At 44.8% G+C, this 13,929-nt stretch overlaps 1 protein-coding gene and 1 long non-coding RNA gene across 3 annotated transcripts in view; one reads left to right on the top strand and one right to left on the bottom strand.

Annotated features, from left to right (window-relative positions):
• ano9b (anoctamin 9b) overlaps positions 1-13,929 on the bottom strand; it is a 90,964-nt gene that overhangs the window by 15,423 nt on the left and 61,612 nt on the right. For both annotated transcript variants that reach the window (XM_039795490.1, XM_039795489.1), the window contains exons 14-18: positions 10,445-10,481; positions 9,276-9,387; positions 888-942; positions 689-786; positions 323-519 (exon numbers count right to left, since the gene is read on the bottom strand). In XM_039795490.1, the coding sequence (XP_039651424.1) occupies positions 323-519; positions 689-786; positions 888-942; positions 9,276-9,387; positions 10,445-10,481 (499 nt within the window). The remainder of the gene's footprint in view (positions 1-322; positions 520-688; positions 787-887; positions 943-9,275; positions 9,388-10,444; positions 10,482-13,929) is intronic.
• On the top strand, positions 3,209-4,215 carry LOC120556100. Its single transcript, XR_005638795.1, has 4 exons — positions 3,209-3,234; positions 3,343-3,442; positions 3,841-3,989; positions 4,106-4,215. It is a non-coding gene; the product is annotated as an uncharacterized LOC120556100 (long non-coding RNA).

Here is a 13,929-nt window from a genome sequence, read left to right on the forward strand (position 1 = left end):
GGACATGCTGTTCACTAATAATGCAGCAAGGACTGGTTCACTCAAGCATGTCAAGACTTGCGCCTGAACAAAACCAAGAGGATTGGACAGGGCACTGATTTTTATATTCAGTTTTACTTGTACCATGGACTAAATTCTTGGAGTGTAGCCCTAACTCTAACCCTAATGATAACTAACACTACTAATAATAACTAACCCTAACACTAGTGCTAACATGTCTTAGTCAGGGTACTGTCGGGACTTTGTGCAAGGATACTATCAACCTTCAAACTAGTGAGTCAGGTTTTAAGGTGTGAGGGTCAGGGGGAGACTGTGGACCTACCCATCTCCAAGTACTCATTGAACAGACTGAAGGCATCCGTGTTTGCCAGGTGGTAATTACGCAGCCAGTCCCGAAGTTTGCAGATGTCACACGGTTCAACACGTCCCTGTTCATCACGGCAGGCCTTCCTGTAACAGTGACCACACTTCCTCTCCAGCTTCTTTGCATGGTTTCTACTCAGAGAGTTCTTCAACCAGCTGGAAAACACAACATGTTCACATGAATGCAAAGTCTGACATGTTTACACTTTGTTTTCCAAAGAGTTCTGGGTTGACACTATGTAGGCCTGGACACTAACTTATCACCACCTCCTGCCTTACAGGAGATGTTGAATGAAAACACAGCACTTTAAGAATGAAAACTCACGGCCCAGTAAACTCAAAGATGTTGTTGAGAGTCTGTTTGAGCAGCATGATCACAGCCATCTGGATGAAGAGGTCTGTCAAACAACCACTAGGATGGCACTATAACACACACAGAACACATCTAAGGGTTGGTACTGTGGTGCGTGCATGCATGCTGTATAAATGACTAAAAGCTAAAAAGTGTCCTCAAATCTCCTCACCTCCTCCAGTCTCCATCCAGCGATACGCACATAGTTCCCCGGATGGCCGTTTATCCTGTGACAACAAAACATTAGCTTCACATCAACAATCAACATTTAACCCTCTAAACTTAAGACTGGAGACAGATTTTCTAGTTTAACAACAATACAAGCAACTATATATAAAAAGGTGGAGCTTTAAACGAATGAGCTGTAGCCATCTCAACTTACATAGGAGACACAGTAAACACATAAAAATCTGAGAAGAAACAAACTCATTGGTTTGCGGACTGCCATTCTATAGCCAGCATTTTGCATTTTGACCGTCGCCATATTCGGACAAAAGAGCTGAGCTTGGCGTAGATATATGTACGTAGATACCGCATTGGCCGCTGCTGTTCATTTCAGCAATACGTCAACGTGGCTGTCATTTTGGGACAGACATGCCGCTCCTAATGCATGTAGCCTATGTCTATCGAGGCAGGATCTCTATCCACATTAAAATAATAATTTCTTGCTGAATTTCCAAACGGTTTTCAAACGGTGTTTTGATAACAAAATACCCTTTCTTGTGTAGACAGTAACAGTATACGCAACTTTTAGCCTTAAAGCACCCATATTATGCTCATTTTCAGGTTCATAACTGTATTTTAATGTTGTACCAGAATAGGTTTACATGGTTTAATTTTCAAAAAACACCATATTGTTGTTGTACTGCACAGCTCTCTCTCACTGCTGCAGATCCTCTTTTCACCTGGTTTCTGTTTTAGCTACAGAGTGAGACCTCTTTTCATCTTCTTCTTCACTACTATCTTTGATTGCACTCGCACATGCGCAGTAGCTCAGATGTAGAGCATGTCAGCTAGCTAACTCTAGAGACAGTAAAAGATAGCTGTTTCTTCAACTTTGGTCAGTTACAAGGCAGGATTAGCTGGGAGACTTCTAAATGAGGGCGCACATGTAAGTAGTTCTTTTGTAGATTATGGTGAACTTGTGTGTGTTGTAGCAGTGCTTTGCTATTGAAAGAATAGCATGCTAAGCTAGCTTAGCCGCTGCCTTCTGACTACGGTTGTGGTTAGCACTCATTGTGTGGCGTGAGGGTTTGCAAGCGTAACGCTAACGCTACGAGCTAACGGTTGTGGTTAGCCAGCTCATTTCGGACTGTGACGTCACGAGGCCGATTTTGAACAGCTCACTAGGAGACTGAAAGCAGGACACATTCAGAAACCGTATCTCACTCAAAACAGCATGGATGGATTTTTTTCAAAGTTTGTATGTGTGTGGAAGCACCAGAGACACAAAAGAACACCCCAAATCCCAGAAAAAGTGTTTTTTTCATAATATGGGCACTTTAATATTATTTAGACGGGTGAGTTATATAAAACTTCAAACCCGTACAGTTGTTATGAAGGGTGAAATTAGCTATAGAGACCAGAACCGTTTTTGGAACCATGCTGTTTATTTCAGCTGATAAGTTGAGGACTATGAGGATTTACTCGCCTCAAGCGGCCACTCAAGGACTGCAGTTCAGCCCGAAGCAGTTGAATTTTGCTGAATGCTGAATTGTTTTTTTAACTTACACGTTTAATTATATAAAGGCTTAAAGCCGCGTACTGTTACTATCTACACAAGATAAGGTATTTTGGTTTGAAAACCCGTATTTTTAATTTAACCAAGTGTACTGTATCATAAATACATGTCTTTTTTTGTAGCAAAGCAAACCGCTTGAAAATCATTTGGAAATTAAACGAGAAATACATTTTTTAATTGTGGATAGACCTCCTGCCTCGATAGACACACAAGCAATATGATAGCATGTCTGTCCGAAAATGGCAGCCAATGCGGTGTCCAGGGTTCTCAAGTTTTATCAAAGTTTGGATTGAGATTACATGCGTTAGGGGAGGAGCCATCCAAATTCTCCCCATAGTTCATAATTAACCAGCACAAATAGAAACTGCAAGCAGTTATGACGGGGTCCAAGCCTCCCGGTGACAGTCGCCCCCGAAGCCTCGGGGACCTTGCGAAAGCGGGATCCAAAGCTGGATCAGTTGATCATTAACATTGATTGTGGGTTTTTTTTGTGTGTGGGGGGGGGGGGTGGGGGGGGGGTTTGTGGGGGGGTTTTTTGTTTGGTTTTTTTTTTTTTTTTTTTTTTTTTTTTTTTTTTTTTTTGTTTTTTTTTGTTTGTGTGTTTGTCTTCACCTGCTGTGGTGAGAGGCAGTCTCTAGAGGATCTCGGTCAAGGGGCGTGGCCACTCTCTCCTGCTCTGTTCCAGCTCAGCTGCAGCACATTCCACTAATCAACCTAGCAGTTTATCTACCCGGGCTGTTCACCTCTTCAGTGCCAGTTCGTTACAACCGTACATGTGGTAAGTTGGCTCAGTATATTCCACTAGTGATTCTGCTCTTAGTTCTCCTGCATTTTGCTGTGTATTTGTTTTGCTTGTGCACAAGTTAACGTTGTCTTCTCTGTTCAGATCCCGTTCTGAAACTGCTACCTACCTGCCCTCCTGCTGTGATCTGCTTGCCTGCTGCTAGCTACTCTGCTCGCAGCACTCTCTCAAACTGACCTCCTTGGTGAGTCAAGACTGGACCCTCACTGTCACCCACTTTGAGTCTCAGTTCTGCCTGGCCACACGCCTGTCCGCCTCCCTCCAGCTTCAGTCCCGACCTGGAGCAACTCAACAAGAACCATTCCTCTCTGCACATTTCTAGACTGTCCAAATAAACATCTTAACCATTTCTCTGAGTCTGTGTTGTCTGTCTCTGTGTTCTGGTTCAAAACAAGAGCCTAACAGAACGAACTGGCCATGGACCCAACACATGGCTAAGGAGGATGGCGTTCAACATGACAAACTAATTGGATAATAACCAGCATTTATTAAAGGAAGTAACCCAGCTAACATCTCGAGTGGCTATCCTGCTAACTCTCAGTACTCCTTCTCCTCTGGCTGTTTCTCACTCTGTTTCCCTAGTCTCTGCTAATGCTCCTGCCCCCCGGGAACCCCCAGTTACCTCGCCTGAACCCTTCGCCGGGGAGTTGAACAAGTGCCGTGGTTTCCTGCTTCAGTGCCGCCTGGTTTTCCAACAGAAACCCCTATCATTCTCCACTGAATCCTCTAAGGTACAATACACTCTAGGATGGCTCAGGGGAAAAGCTCTAGTCTGGGCAGAGGTGGTTTGTACTAATCAGCAGATTGCAGGTTTATCTTTTGATGATTTTTTTTTCTCTCAATTAAGAATTGTGTTTGACCATCCGGACCATGCCGGTAATGCCTCCAAGAGACTCCTGAAGCTGAGGAAGGGCACGGGCAGTGTGGCCGAATATTCAATTGAATTCTGGACGTTAGCTGCTAATTCCAAGTGGAATGAGGAGGCTCTTCAGGGAGCGTTCATAAATTGGTTTGAGTGACACAGTGAAGGATGAACTAGCTGTCCGAGATGAGCCAACTTATCTTTATCTCTCGTTCCCTTGCTATAAAGATTGATAACAGGCTATGGGAGAGGAGCGGTAGGGCTCGCACCGCGGGTGGAGATCTCTCTCATTCAACCATCCAGGCCACACCTCCTATTGGACAGCGCTCACCCACTTCTGCTTCCTCAACTAAGGAACAAGACGAGCCCATGCAGCTGGGCCGTGCTCGACTGTCCCCAGCAGAGAGACTACAGCGCATTCAGGCGGGTGAGTGCATGTACTGTGGGGACGCCACTCATTTCCTCGCCAATTGCCCAGTTCGGCCAAAAGACAAGGCTCGCAGGTAAATGTGGGTGTACTTGCGAGCCCTACTCCTAATTCGGAACCCACAGCTCCCCAACTAGTAATCCCAGCTACGCTCCAATTCAAAAATCTGTCCCTTCCATAGACCTTTTTCACAGCAGACATGTTGACATGTCATAGTAGGAACCATTAATGATGGCTGCATTCCACTTAGGAGAGGCCCTGGTATTGTGCATGCTGACTCACTGAAATAGCTTACTGGGACACTTGATGGAATTAAGCCATTGTTAAGGTTATCAATTTCAGCTTTGCTTTTCCTACTATGACAAGTCAAAATGTCAGCTGTGAAAAAGGTCCATTATCTGCTCTAATTGACTCTAGATCGTTCTGTCTGGCAATCATAGAGAAACCATTCAGTTTAAAGTAGTTACCTCCTCAACCTCCCCACTGATCCTCAGTTTCCCCTGCAACATAACAAGATCCTCAGTTGGAGCACTCACTGTCATTCTGTGTGTCTCAGATCTGCTATTCCACCCTCTGAAAGTTCCCCTGGTCCTCCAGAGAAACCCCCTGATCTCTTGTCTGTCCCCGACGAATACCTGGACTTAGCTGAGGTGTTCAGCAAGACCAAGGCACTCTCTTTACCACCTCACAGACCATATGATTGCACCATCGATCTACTGCCTGGAGCCCCCTTGCCGTCTAGCCGGCTCTACAATCTGTCCCGGCCTGAGAGGGAGGGAATGGAGACCTACATAGGCGACTCCCTAGCTTCAGGCCTCATCCGTCCCTCATCATCCCCTCTAGGTGCTGGTTTCTCTGTTGTTGAAAAGAAGGATAAGACGTTACGCCCCTGCATTGACTACCGAGGACTTAATAACATTAGGGTCAAGAATACATATCCCCTGCCTCTCATTAACTCGGCGTTTGAACCCCTCAGGGTGCCACCGTATTTTCCAAACTCTACCTGCGTAACGCCTACCATCTCGTCCGGATCAGACAGGGGGACGAATGGAAAACATCGTTTAATACTCCTCTTGGTCACTTTGAGTACCTCGTCATGCCATTCGGTCTCACCAACGCCCCTGCAGTTTTTCAGTCCATGGTAAACTATGTACTAAGATATTTCCTCCACCGCTTTGTGTTTGTCTACTTAGACGATATTTTGTTTTTTTCCAAGTCCCACGAAGAACACATTTCCCACGTCAGTCAGGTCATCCAACGCCTCTTGGAGAATAAACTGTATGTAAAAGCAGAGAGGTGTGAGTTTAACCGTCAATCAGTCCCCTTCCTGGGTTTTATTGTTGAACGGGAGCAAGTTTCACCAGATCCAGAAAAGATAAGAGCGGTTACTGAGTGGCCTATACCTACAGTACAGGCCAAAAGTTTGGACACACCTTCTCATTCAATGAGTTTCCTTTATTTTCATGACTATTTACATTGTAGATTCTCACTGAAGGCATCAAAACTATGAATGAACACGTAGAATTATGTACTTAAGAAAAAAGTGTGAAATAACTGAAAATATGTCATATTCTAGTTTCTTAAAAGTAGCCACCCTTTGCTCTGATTACTGCTTTGCTACTGCTTGATGAGCTTCAAGAGGTAGTCACCTGAAATGGTTTTCCAACAGTCTTGAAGGAGTTCCCAGAGATGCTTAGCACTTGTTGGCCCTTTTGCCTTCACTCTGCGGTCCAGCTCACCCCAAACCATCTCGATTGGGTTCAGGTCCGGTGACTGTGGAGGCCAGGTCATCTGGCGCGGCACTCCATCACTCTCCTTCTTGGTCAAATAGCCCTTACACAGCATGGAGGTGTGTTTGGGGTCATTGTCCTGTTGAAAAATAAATGATGGTCCAACTAAACGCAAACCGGATGGGATGGCATGTCGCTGCAGGATGCTGTAGTAGCCAGTTCAGTATGCCTTCAATTTTGAATAAATCCCCAATAGTGTCCCCAGCAAAGCACCATCACACCTCCTCCTCCATGCTTCATGGTGGGAACCAGGCATGTAGAATCCATCCGTTCACTTTTTCTGTATTGCACAAAGACACGGCGGTTGGAACCAAAGATCTCAAATTTGGACTCATCAGACCAAAGCACAGATTTCCACTGGTCTAATGTCCATTCCTTGTGTTTCTTGGCCCAAACAAATCTCTTCTGCTTGTTGCCTCTCATTAGCAGTGGTTTCCTAGCAGCTATTTGACCATGAAGGCCTGATTCACGCAGTCTCCTCTTAACAGTTGTTCTAGAGATGTGTCTGCTGCTAGAACTCTGTGTGGCATTCATCTGGTCTCTAATCTGAGCTGCTGTTAACTTGCGATTTCTGAGGCTGGTGACTCGGATGAACGTATCCTCAGCAGCAGAGGTGACTCTTGGTCTTCCTTTCTTGGGGCGGTCCTCATGTGAGCCAGTTTCGTTGTAGCACTTGGGGACACAGTCAAAGTTTTCGCAATTTTCCGGACTGAATGACCTTCATTTGTTAAAGTAATGATGGCCACTCGTTTCTCTTTACTTAGCTGATTGGTTCTTGCCATAATATGAATTCTAACAGTTGTCCAATAGGGCTGTCAGCTGTGTATCAACCTGACTTCTGCACAACTGGCTGGTTTGCAGCGCTATCAAAAAAGCAAAGGGTGGCTACTTTGAGGAATCTAAAATATAAGACATGTTTTCAATTATTTCACACTTTTTTGTTAAGTACATAATTCCATATGTGTTCATTCATAGTTTTGATGCCTTCAGTGAGAATCTACAATGTAAATAGATCACCGGTTTTGATTCATCCTGATACCAGTTTGCAGTTCATTGTGGAGGTGGTCGCTTCTGATTCTGGGGAGGGAGCAGTCCTGTCTCAACGCTCACCCACAGATCAGAAGCTTCATCCTGTGGCTTACTTCTCTAAAAAACTATCCCCTGCAGAGAAGAACTATGATGTGGAAAACCGGGAGCTACTTGCAGTCAAGCTGGCCTTGGAGGAGTGGAGGCATTGGTTGGATGGAATGGAGCAGCCCTTTGTGGTCTGGACAGACTACAAGAAGCTGGCTTACATCCAGTCAACCAAGAGACTAAACTCTCATCAAGCCAGATGGGCCCTGTTTTTCAGCAGGTTTAATGTTTTTAACGTACCGTCCTGGCACACAAAACATCAAGCCTGATGCTCTCTCCCGCCAGTTCAGACTCTGAAGAGACCAGTAACCCTGAATCTGTCCTGCCTGCTTCCTGCTTGGTGGCTGCTGTCCGTTGGGAGATTGAGTCCCTCGTCAGGACGGCACAAGAAACAGAACCTGGACCGGCCGATGGACCCCCCAATCTACTCTGTCCCCTCTGCCGTACGGTCTCAAGTACCTCACTGGATCCACACCTCCCACTTCTCCTGTCACCCCGGTATGAACCGTACGCTGTCACTGCTCAAAAGACACTTCTGGTGGCTGTCCGTCGAGGCTGATGTCCAGGCTTATGTGGCGGAATGTTCCATCTGTGCTCTGAATAAAGAATCTCACCGGTCTCCCTCGGGCCTGTTGCATCCTCCCCCAGTCCCAGGTCATCCCTGGTCCCATGTGGCTTTGGATTTTGTCACTGTTCTTCCTAAGTCTGAAGGTAATGACACAATACTTACCATCGTGGACAGATTCTCTAAATCTGCCCATTTTGTTGCATTACCAAAATTACCGTCTGCCAGTGAGACGGCTGACCTCTTTGTCGTACATGTATTCCGTCCCCATGTGGACATTGTTTCCAATACAGGCCTACAGTTTATTTCTTGGTTGTGGAAAGATTTCTGTTCTGCTCTGGGTGCCGCTGTCACCCTCTCCTCAGGTTTCCACCCACAGTCCAAGGGCCAGACTGAGAGAACCAATCAGGACCTGGAGGCTGCTCTTCGCTGTGTGGCAGCTCAGAATCCTTCCACTCGGGCTAAACATCTCCCATGGGTTGAGTACACCCACAATTCCCTCACCTCCTCTGCCACCGGCCTTTCTCCATTCAAGGTGTCTTTGGGATACCAACCTCCTTTGTTACCGTCGCAGGAGAAGGAATTGGCCGTCCTGTCGGTTCAAGAAAACCTTTGTCCGCTGCCGCAAGGTTTGGGATGTCACCAGTGAGGCTCTTCTCCAGATCACTGAGCGGAATAAGAGTGGCAGACAGACACAGGATTTCTGCTCCCCAGTTCCAACCGGGTCAGAAAGTTTGTCTCTCCTCCAGAAATATTCCCCTGTGCACTGAGTCCCGTAAACTGTCACCCCGGTATTTGGGTCCCTTTGAGGTTGAGTCCATCATCAACCTATCGGCTGTTTGGTTAAAGTTGCCCCAGTCTATGAGGATCCATCCAACCTTCCACGTATCCAAGTTGTTCACATTAGTGTAAGTAGTGAATCTAAACATGGGTCCCATAGACCACGCCCACTTTCACCAATCAGTACCACACTCTAGGGGTGGCCTCAAGAGTGGCCCTAGATGGTAACCATCAAATTTTGTAAAAATCGGATGAGCCGTTCATGACAAACTTTTTGGACTTGTAGCGCCCCCCTAGATTCAGTTGGATCCAGGGAATGCGTCGATATATGGTTTTTGAATGTCTGGTGTACGGTGTAGGATTTTTAGCACCAAATGCGTTTTTTCTGCTATATGTATTCATCTCCAGGGCTTGGACCCCTAAGACGGACGGACGGAACGGAACGGAACGGTATGGTACCTGCCCAGGAAGAAGGCCACATAGAAGAGTGAGGAGAAGAGAGTGAAGAACTGGAAGGTGAACATCTTGACCGTAAAGCTCCTCTCTGTGGCAGCAAATGAATTTGTCTTCTCTGAATACAAACACACACAAACAGCATATGAAAATGGCTTTTAATATTTGATTTTGTCTTAAATGTAAAATTAGAATGTATTTAGATATTTTGAGTAGACTCTTTTTAATCTATGGTGAAATCTATGGAAGCTGACAAAGGCTCTGCTTGCTTTTTTTAATGCCATAATCTCGAGATCACGATCATGATTTTGTATCTAAACAAAATAAGATAATCAACCCATATCAAGAGAAAACAAAAGAATATCTCCTTTAATTTGGGCCTACTTAATGTTAATCAGAGATCAGGAGTGCCATTCCAGTCATGCACTGTGTCATTTGCATCTTAATGGTCAAATCAGCAGACAGTAAATGCATTAAAACGGCCTAGATCAAGCTGACGGTGATGGACTTGGTGAAATTAGCCTAAGGATACGATGTGTAACTACGTTCCAGTTTTCTAAATAAGGTGTTCACTAAGAGTACATACAAAATACGGAAATAATAATTGCATTATATTCCTGAGAACTAGAAAACATGTTACCTGTGTCCCTTATAAATTAAAAAGAAAATACCACAATCATGAGGAAAATGTCTTTATTCTTTGATTTTGGGGTTGGTGAAATAAAAATCCTAATAACGATACATTTCCGTTGAGGACATTTCTGACTACATCCATACTGAAAATCAAGCATTCTCACTCTATCAATAAAGAAAACAGTCCTACTTTATATGGATACCTTGATACTTTCATTTTTTTATTATTCCGGTAAATATGAATTAACCATGCTTTAATGCTCATGGTTTCCGTTAAATGTATTTTACACATTTGTATTTTAATGCACAATGCTAAAACGAACCGAATTATCATAACAGGTCAGCAACGACCCAGTGGGTCTAGATAACAAAGCTCTTTTTATTAATATAACGAAATAATTATTATGATAACGGCATTAAAAGAAATTGTTGCAAGGATTGCACTTTTTGGCTTCCGTAGAAATCAATGCTTTTCTCTATCTTTTATTGCATGTGTTTACCTGCTACAGCATAATCAATAAAGTAGCCTACTTTGTTCTTACCTATGTCACACAGCTTGAGGGACACCCATCTGTTGACCTACACGTGATGTTGAAAGAGAGAGACAAAGACATGAACTTTATACAGGGTTCCAACACCTTTTCAATATTTTTTCATGACCCATAATAAAATGTCAATGACCATCCACAACATATAACACGAAAATAACTGTATAGTATACGCCAAATGTTAATTAGTATGAAAATCTTTTCAATCTCTAAATTTTCTTTTTCATTTACTTCAAATACTTCAAACTACAGGCACAGTTAATACATTTCCTTTATTATATCATATATCAATTGTATATCAATATTCTATTCTTAATGCATTTAATTTCATTTCTGGGCTCTATGATCAATCTGTACCTGTGCAAACGGCAACACAATCTCTTGAATCTACTGTGTACACTTTCTACCGTCAAAAATTACTTACAGTATAGCGGCTTCCAAACCAAAAACAACACAATCAGCAGGAATGTGATCCCACATTGGGGCAAAAATGACAACATCTGCAAACAAGATTACAGGTTTCCTTGGCATGTAGCTACACGCAGCAATCGACGTACAGGTCGTCCTGGACTATATGGAATATCCTCCCGATCACCACTGTGTCTTTGGCCGGTCCCATCTGTATCAGCGGGGACCGGCGCAGCCCGGGGGAAGAGACGCTGCCGCCGGCCACGGAGCTTTGCCTCGCTGCTGCGTTCCAGTTCCATTGCCTTTGCCGGTGGCAGGCGGACGGAGAGGAGCTATTGCATTGCAGTGAGAGTCCGTTTGCGGCTGCATGATCTGGAGCTCACTGCCTGCTTCCTGGGAGCCAAAACCGACACCAAGAAGCTGGAGGCCCAGGCCGTACTGCTGGGCCCGCTGGAGGGAAGGGAAGCCCGGCAGAACCAGTACTAGGATTGAGCAGAGCGGACTGTCACAGCCTGCTGAAGTTTAAATCACAGGTTTCTTAAAGGGAGTCTGGCGGGACTCTGACTGTGGACAACGAAACATGACCCCTGCCCGGGGGGGAAGAGATGCTACCGCCGGCCACAGGAATCTCCGCCTCCCGCTGCCATCTGGATCAGCGGGGACCGATGCAGCAACGAGGCGAAGCTGTGTTCCTGCCCGGGGGAAGAGATGCTGCCACGGAAATCTCTGTCTCCCGCTGACATCTGGATCACTTTGAAAGTCGAGATCTCAAGTTTGAAAGTCGAGATCTCGAGTTTAGTGTTTGCCCCCAGAACATGTTTTTTTTTTTTTCCTCCATGTCACCTCCGGGGCTCCGTAGGAAGTGATGGTGTGGGTGTGACAAACCCCAGTGGGTGCAGACAGTGGTGTTTGCTGCAGCAGGGAGGACTGGACAGGGGGAGTGGTAAACGACACATCAAATCAGTTGAAAAAAAGATTCAGATCATTCACCCAATTTGTGTCCCCCACAGTCTGAGGTTTTGGTTCTTTGTAGTCTGAGACAGTTTTAAGGCTTTTCCAGACCTCCCTGGTGTTCTTATGTTGCAGCTGATCCTCCATCTTCCTCCTGTAGCGCTTTTTTTCCCTCTCTGATCTTCCCTCTCAGTTCCCTCTGTATCATCTTGAGTTCCTCTTCATTTCCTGACCCAAAAACCCTCCTTTTTCCTTAAGAAGAGTCTTTATGTCAGGAGTAATCCAGGGTTTATTGTTGAGAAAACACAGTACAGTCCTGGTCGGTACGACATTTTCCACACAGAAATTGATGTAGTCTGTTATACAATGTGTGAGACTGTCAATGTCCTCCCCTTTTTGAGGCTTCACATGCCTCATCAGATCATCTCTTCACAGTGTTTGGGACCGCTGGCTGCCTGCAGACCAGAGGTTTGTACACAGGCAGGAGGTGGTTCAGGTTGTGGTATGATCTTCCCAGGGGAGGAAGAGGAGATGCCTTCCTGGTGTTGGCAAAAAATAAATCCAGTGTTTTATTGTCTCTGGTGGGGCATGTCACATGTCAGGAGACGAATGTAGGGAGAGGCATGGTTGAAGTCACCAGAGATGAGAAAGAGGGCCTGTGGGTTTTGTGGCTGTAGCCTGTTTGTAGCACAGTGCAGGACATCACAAACTAAGTCAGCAGTCTTCTTTGATAGAGATGTGACCAGGATTACACCATCTATCATTAACAAACATGGCCAGCCCTCCTCCTTTCCTCTTACCACTCTCACTTGTCCTGTGTACCGTCTGGAAACCGTCCACTGTAATGTCCGTGTATGTCTCCGTAAACAGCATGATGCTACACTCCTGAGATTCCCTCTGGTGCCTAGTCAGCGCCGCCAGCTCATCCATCTTACTGGGGAGATATCTACAGTCCCCATAATGACCGAGGGAAGGACTGGTTTGTAGCGAGGTTTCTTAGCGCGAAACTCACAGGGTGGCTACAGGTATAAACAAGTTAAATTTAAGACTTTTTAAGACCACTTCTAAATGAAATGTAAGACTTGAATGCGGTGCGTTTGTAATTATGTTCAACGAGACACTGAACCAGACAACCAAAAGCAAACAACTGGACTTGCATGTGCATTATTGGTTAAATGACCATGTCCAGTCAAGATTATATGGAGCAGTTCATGGGCCATGCAACTGCCCAGGATCTACTTCAGCATTTCAAAGTAAGTGTGCCATAAATATATTTATTAACTAACCTCTTGTATGTTGTGTATCATATAGTGAAGCTTTACCGATTTGTCAAGTGAATAACAACTATGGATAGGGCACTACATGTTAATTAGACAAATTAAAATGAATGAATTAAAAACAGCCAAATTGAGTTTTAGAATGGTATTAGAGTCTGCTGTTTACCTGCCAATATTTATAAATAGTATACAGTGCTGCTCATAAAAATAGCCCCACATCATCACATACCCTTCACCATACCTAGAGATTGGCATGGTTTTATTTCAGTTAGCCTCATAGCTGGTTTGATTGATTGAGAGATGATTTTATTGAAAGTGCCCCATCTCTAGGTATGGTGAAGGGTATGTGAGGATGTGGGGCTATTTTAATTCTAAAGGCCAAGGGAACTTTATCAGGATGCATTGTATCTGTAACCTGACTCCGCCAGATGGATTGCTTCGCATTTGCTCGGCATATCCATCTGGGAACTTTCCGTTGGAGAACTTTTGGGAAGGGGCGGAAATACTGGTTAGCTGATTGGATGAACCATCTGTCTATCACCTATGTTGGTGATAGACGGGCCAAATCAACCAATCAGATCCACGAAGCGTATGAAAATACAACCACAAGCCCGCCCCTGCTGCTGCAGGCAAAGCATAGCTCGTTAGCTCAGCATGCAAGCAACATGTTGGTAAAGGATATTTGCCGTTTGTGTAATTTTATTTAGGAATAAAAGGCACCATTTCAGGTTCCCGCTCCATATTCCAAAAGAAGGATCCAAGAGAAAAAAAAGCATTAGCGAGCGGCTAACAGAATTAGGGCTATCGCTGTCTGAAAATACTGGTTAGCTGATTGGATAAACC

This window comes from Perca fluviatilis, chromosome 3 (genome assembly GCF_010015445.1).
Source record: "Perca fluviatilis chromosome 3, GENO_Pfluv_1.0, whole genome shotgun sequence".
Lineage (NCBI taxonomy): Eukaryota > Metazoa > Chordata > Actinopteri > Perciformes > Percidae > Perca > Perca fluviatilis.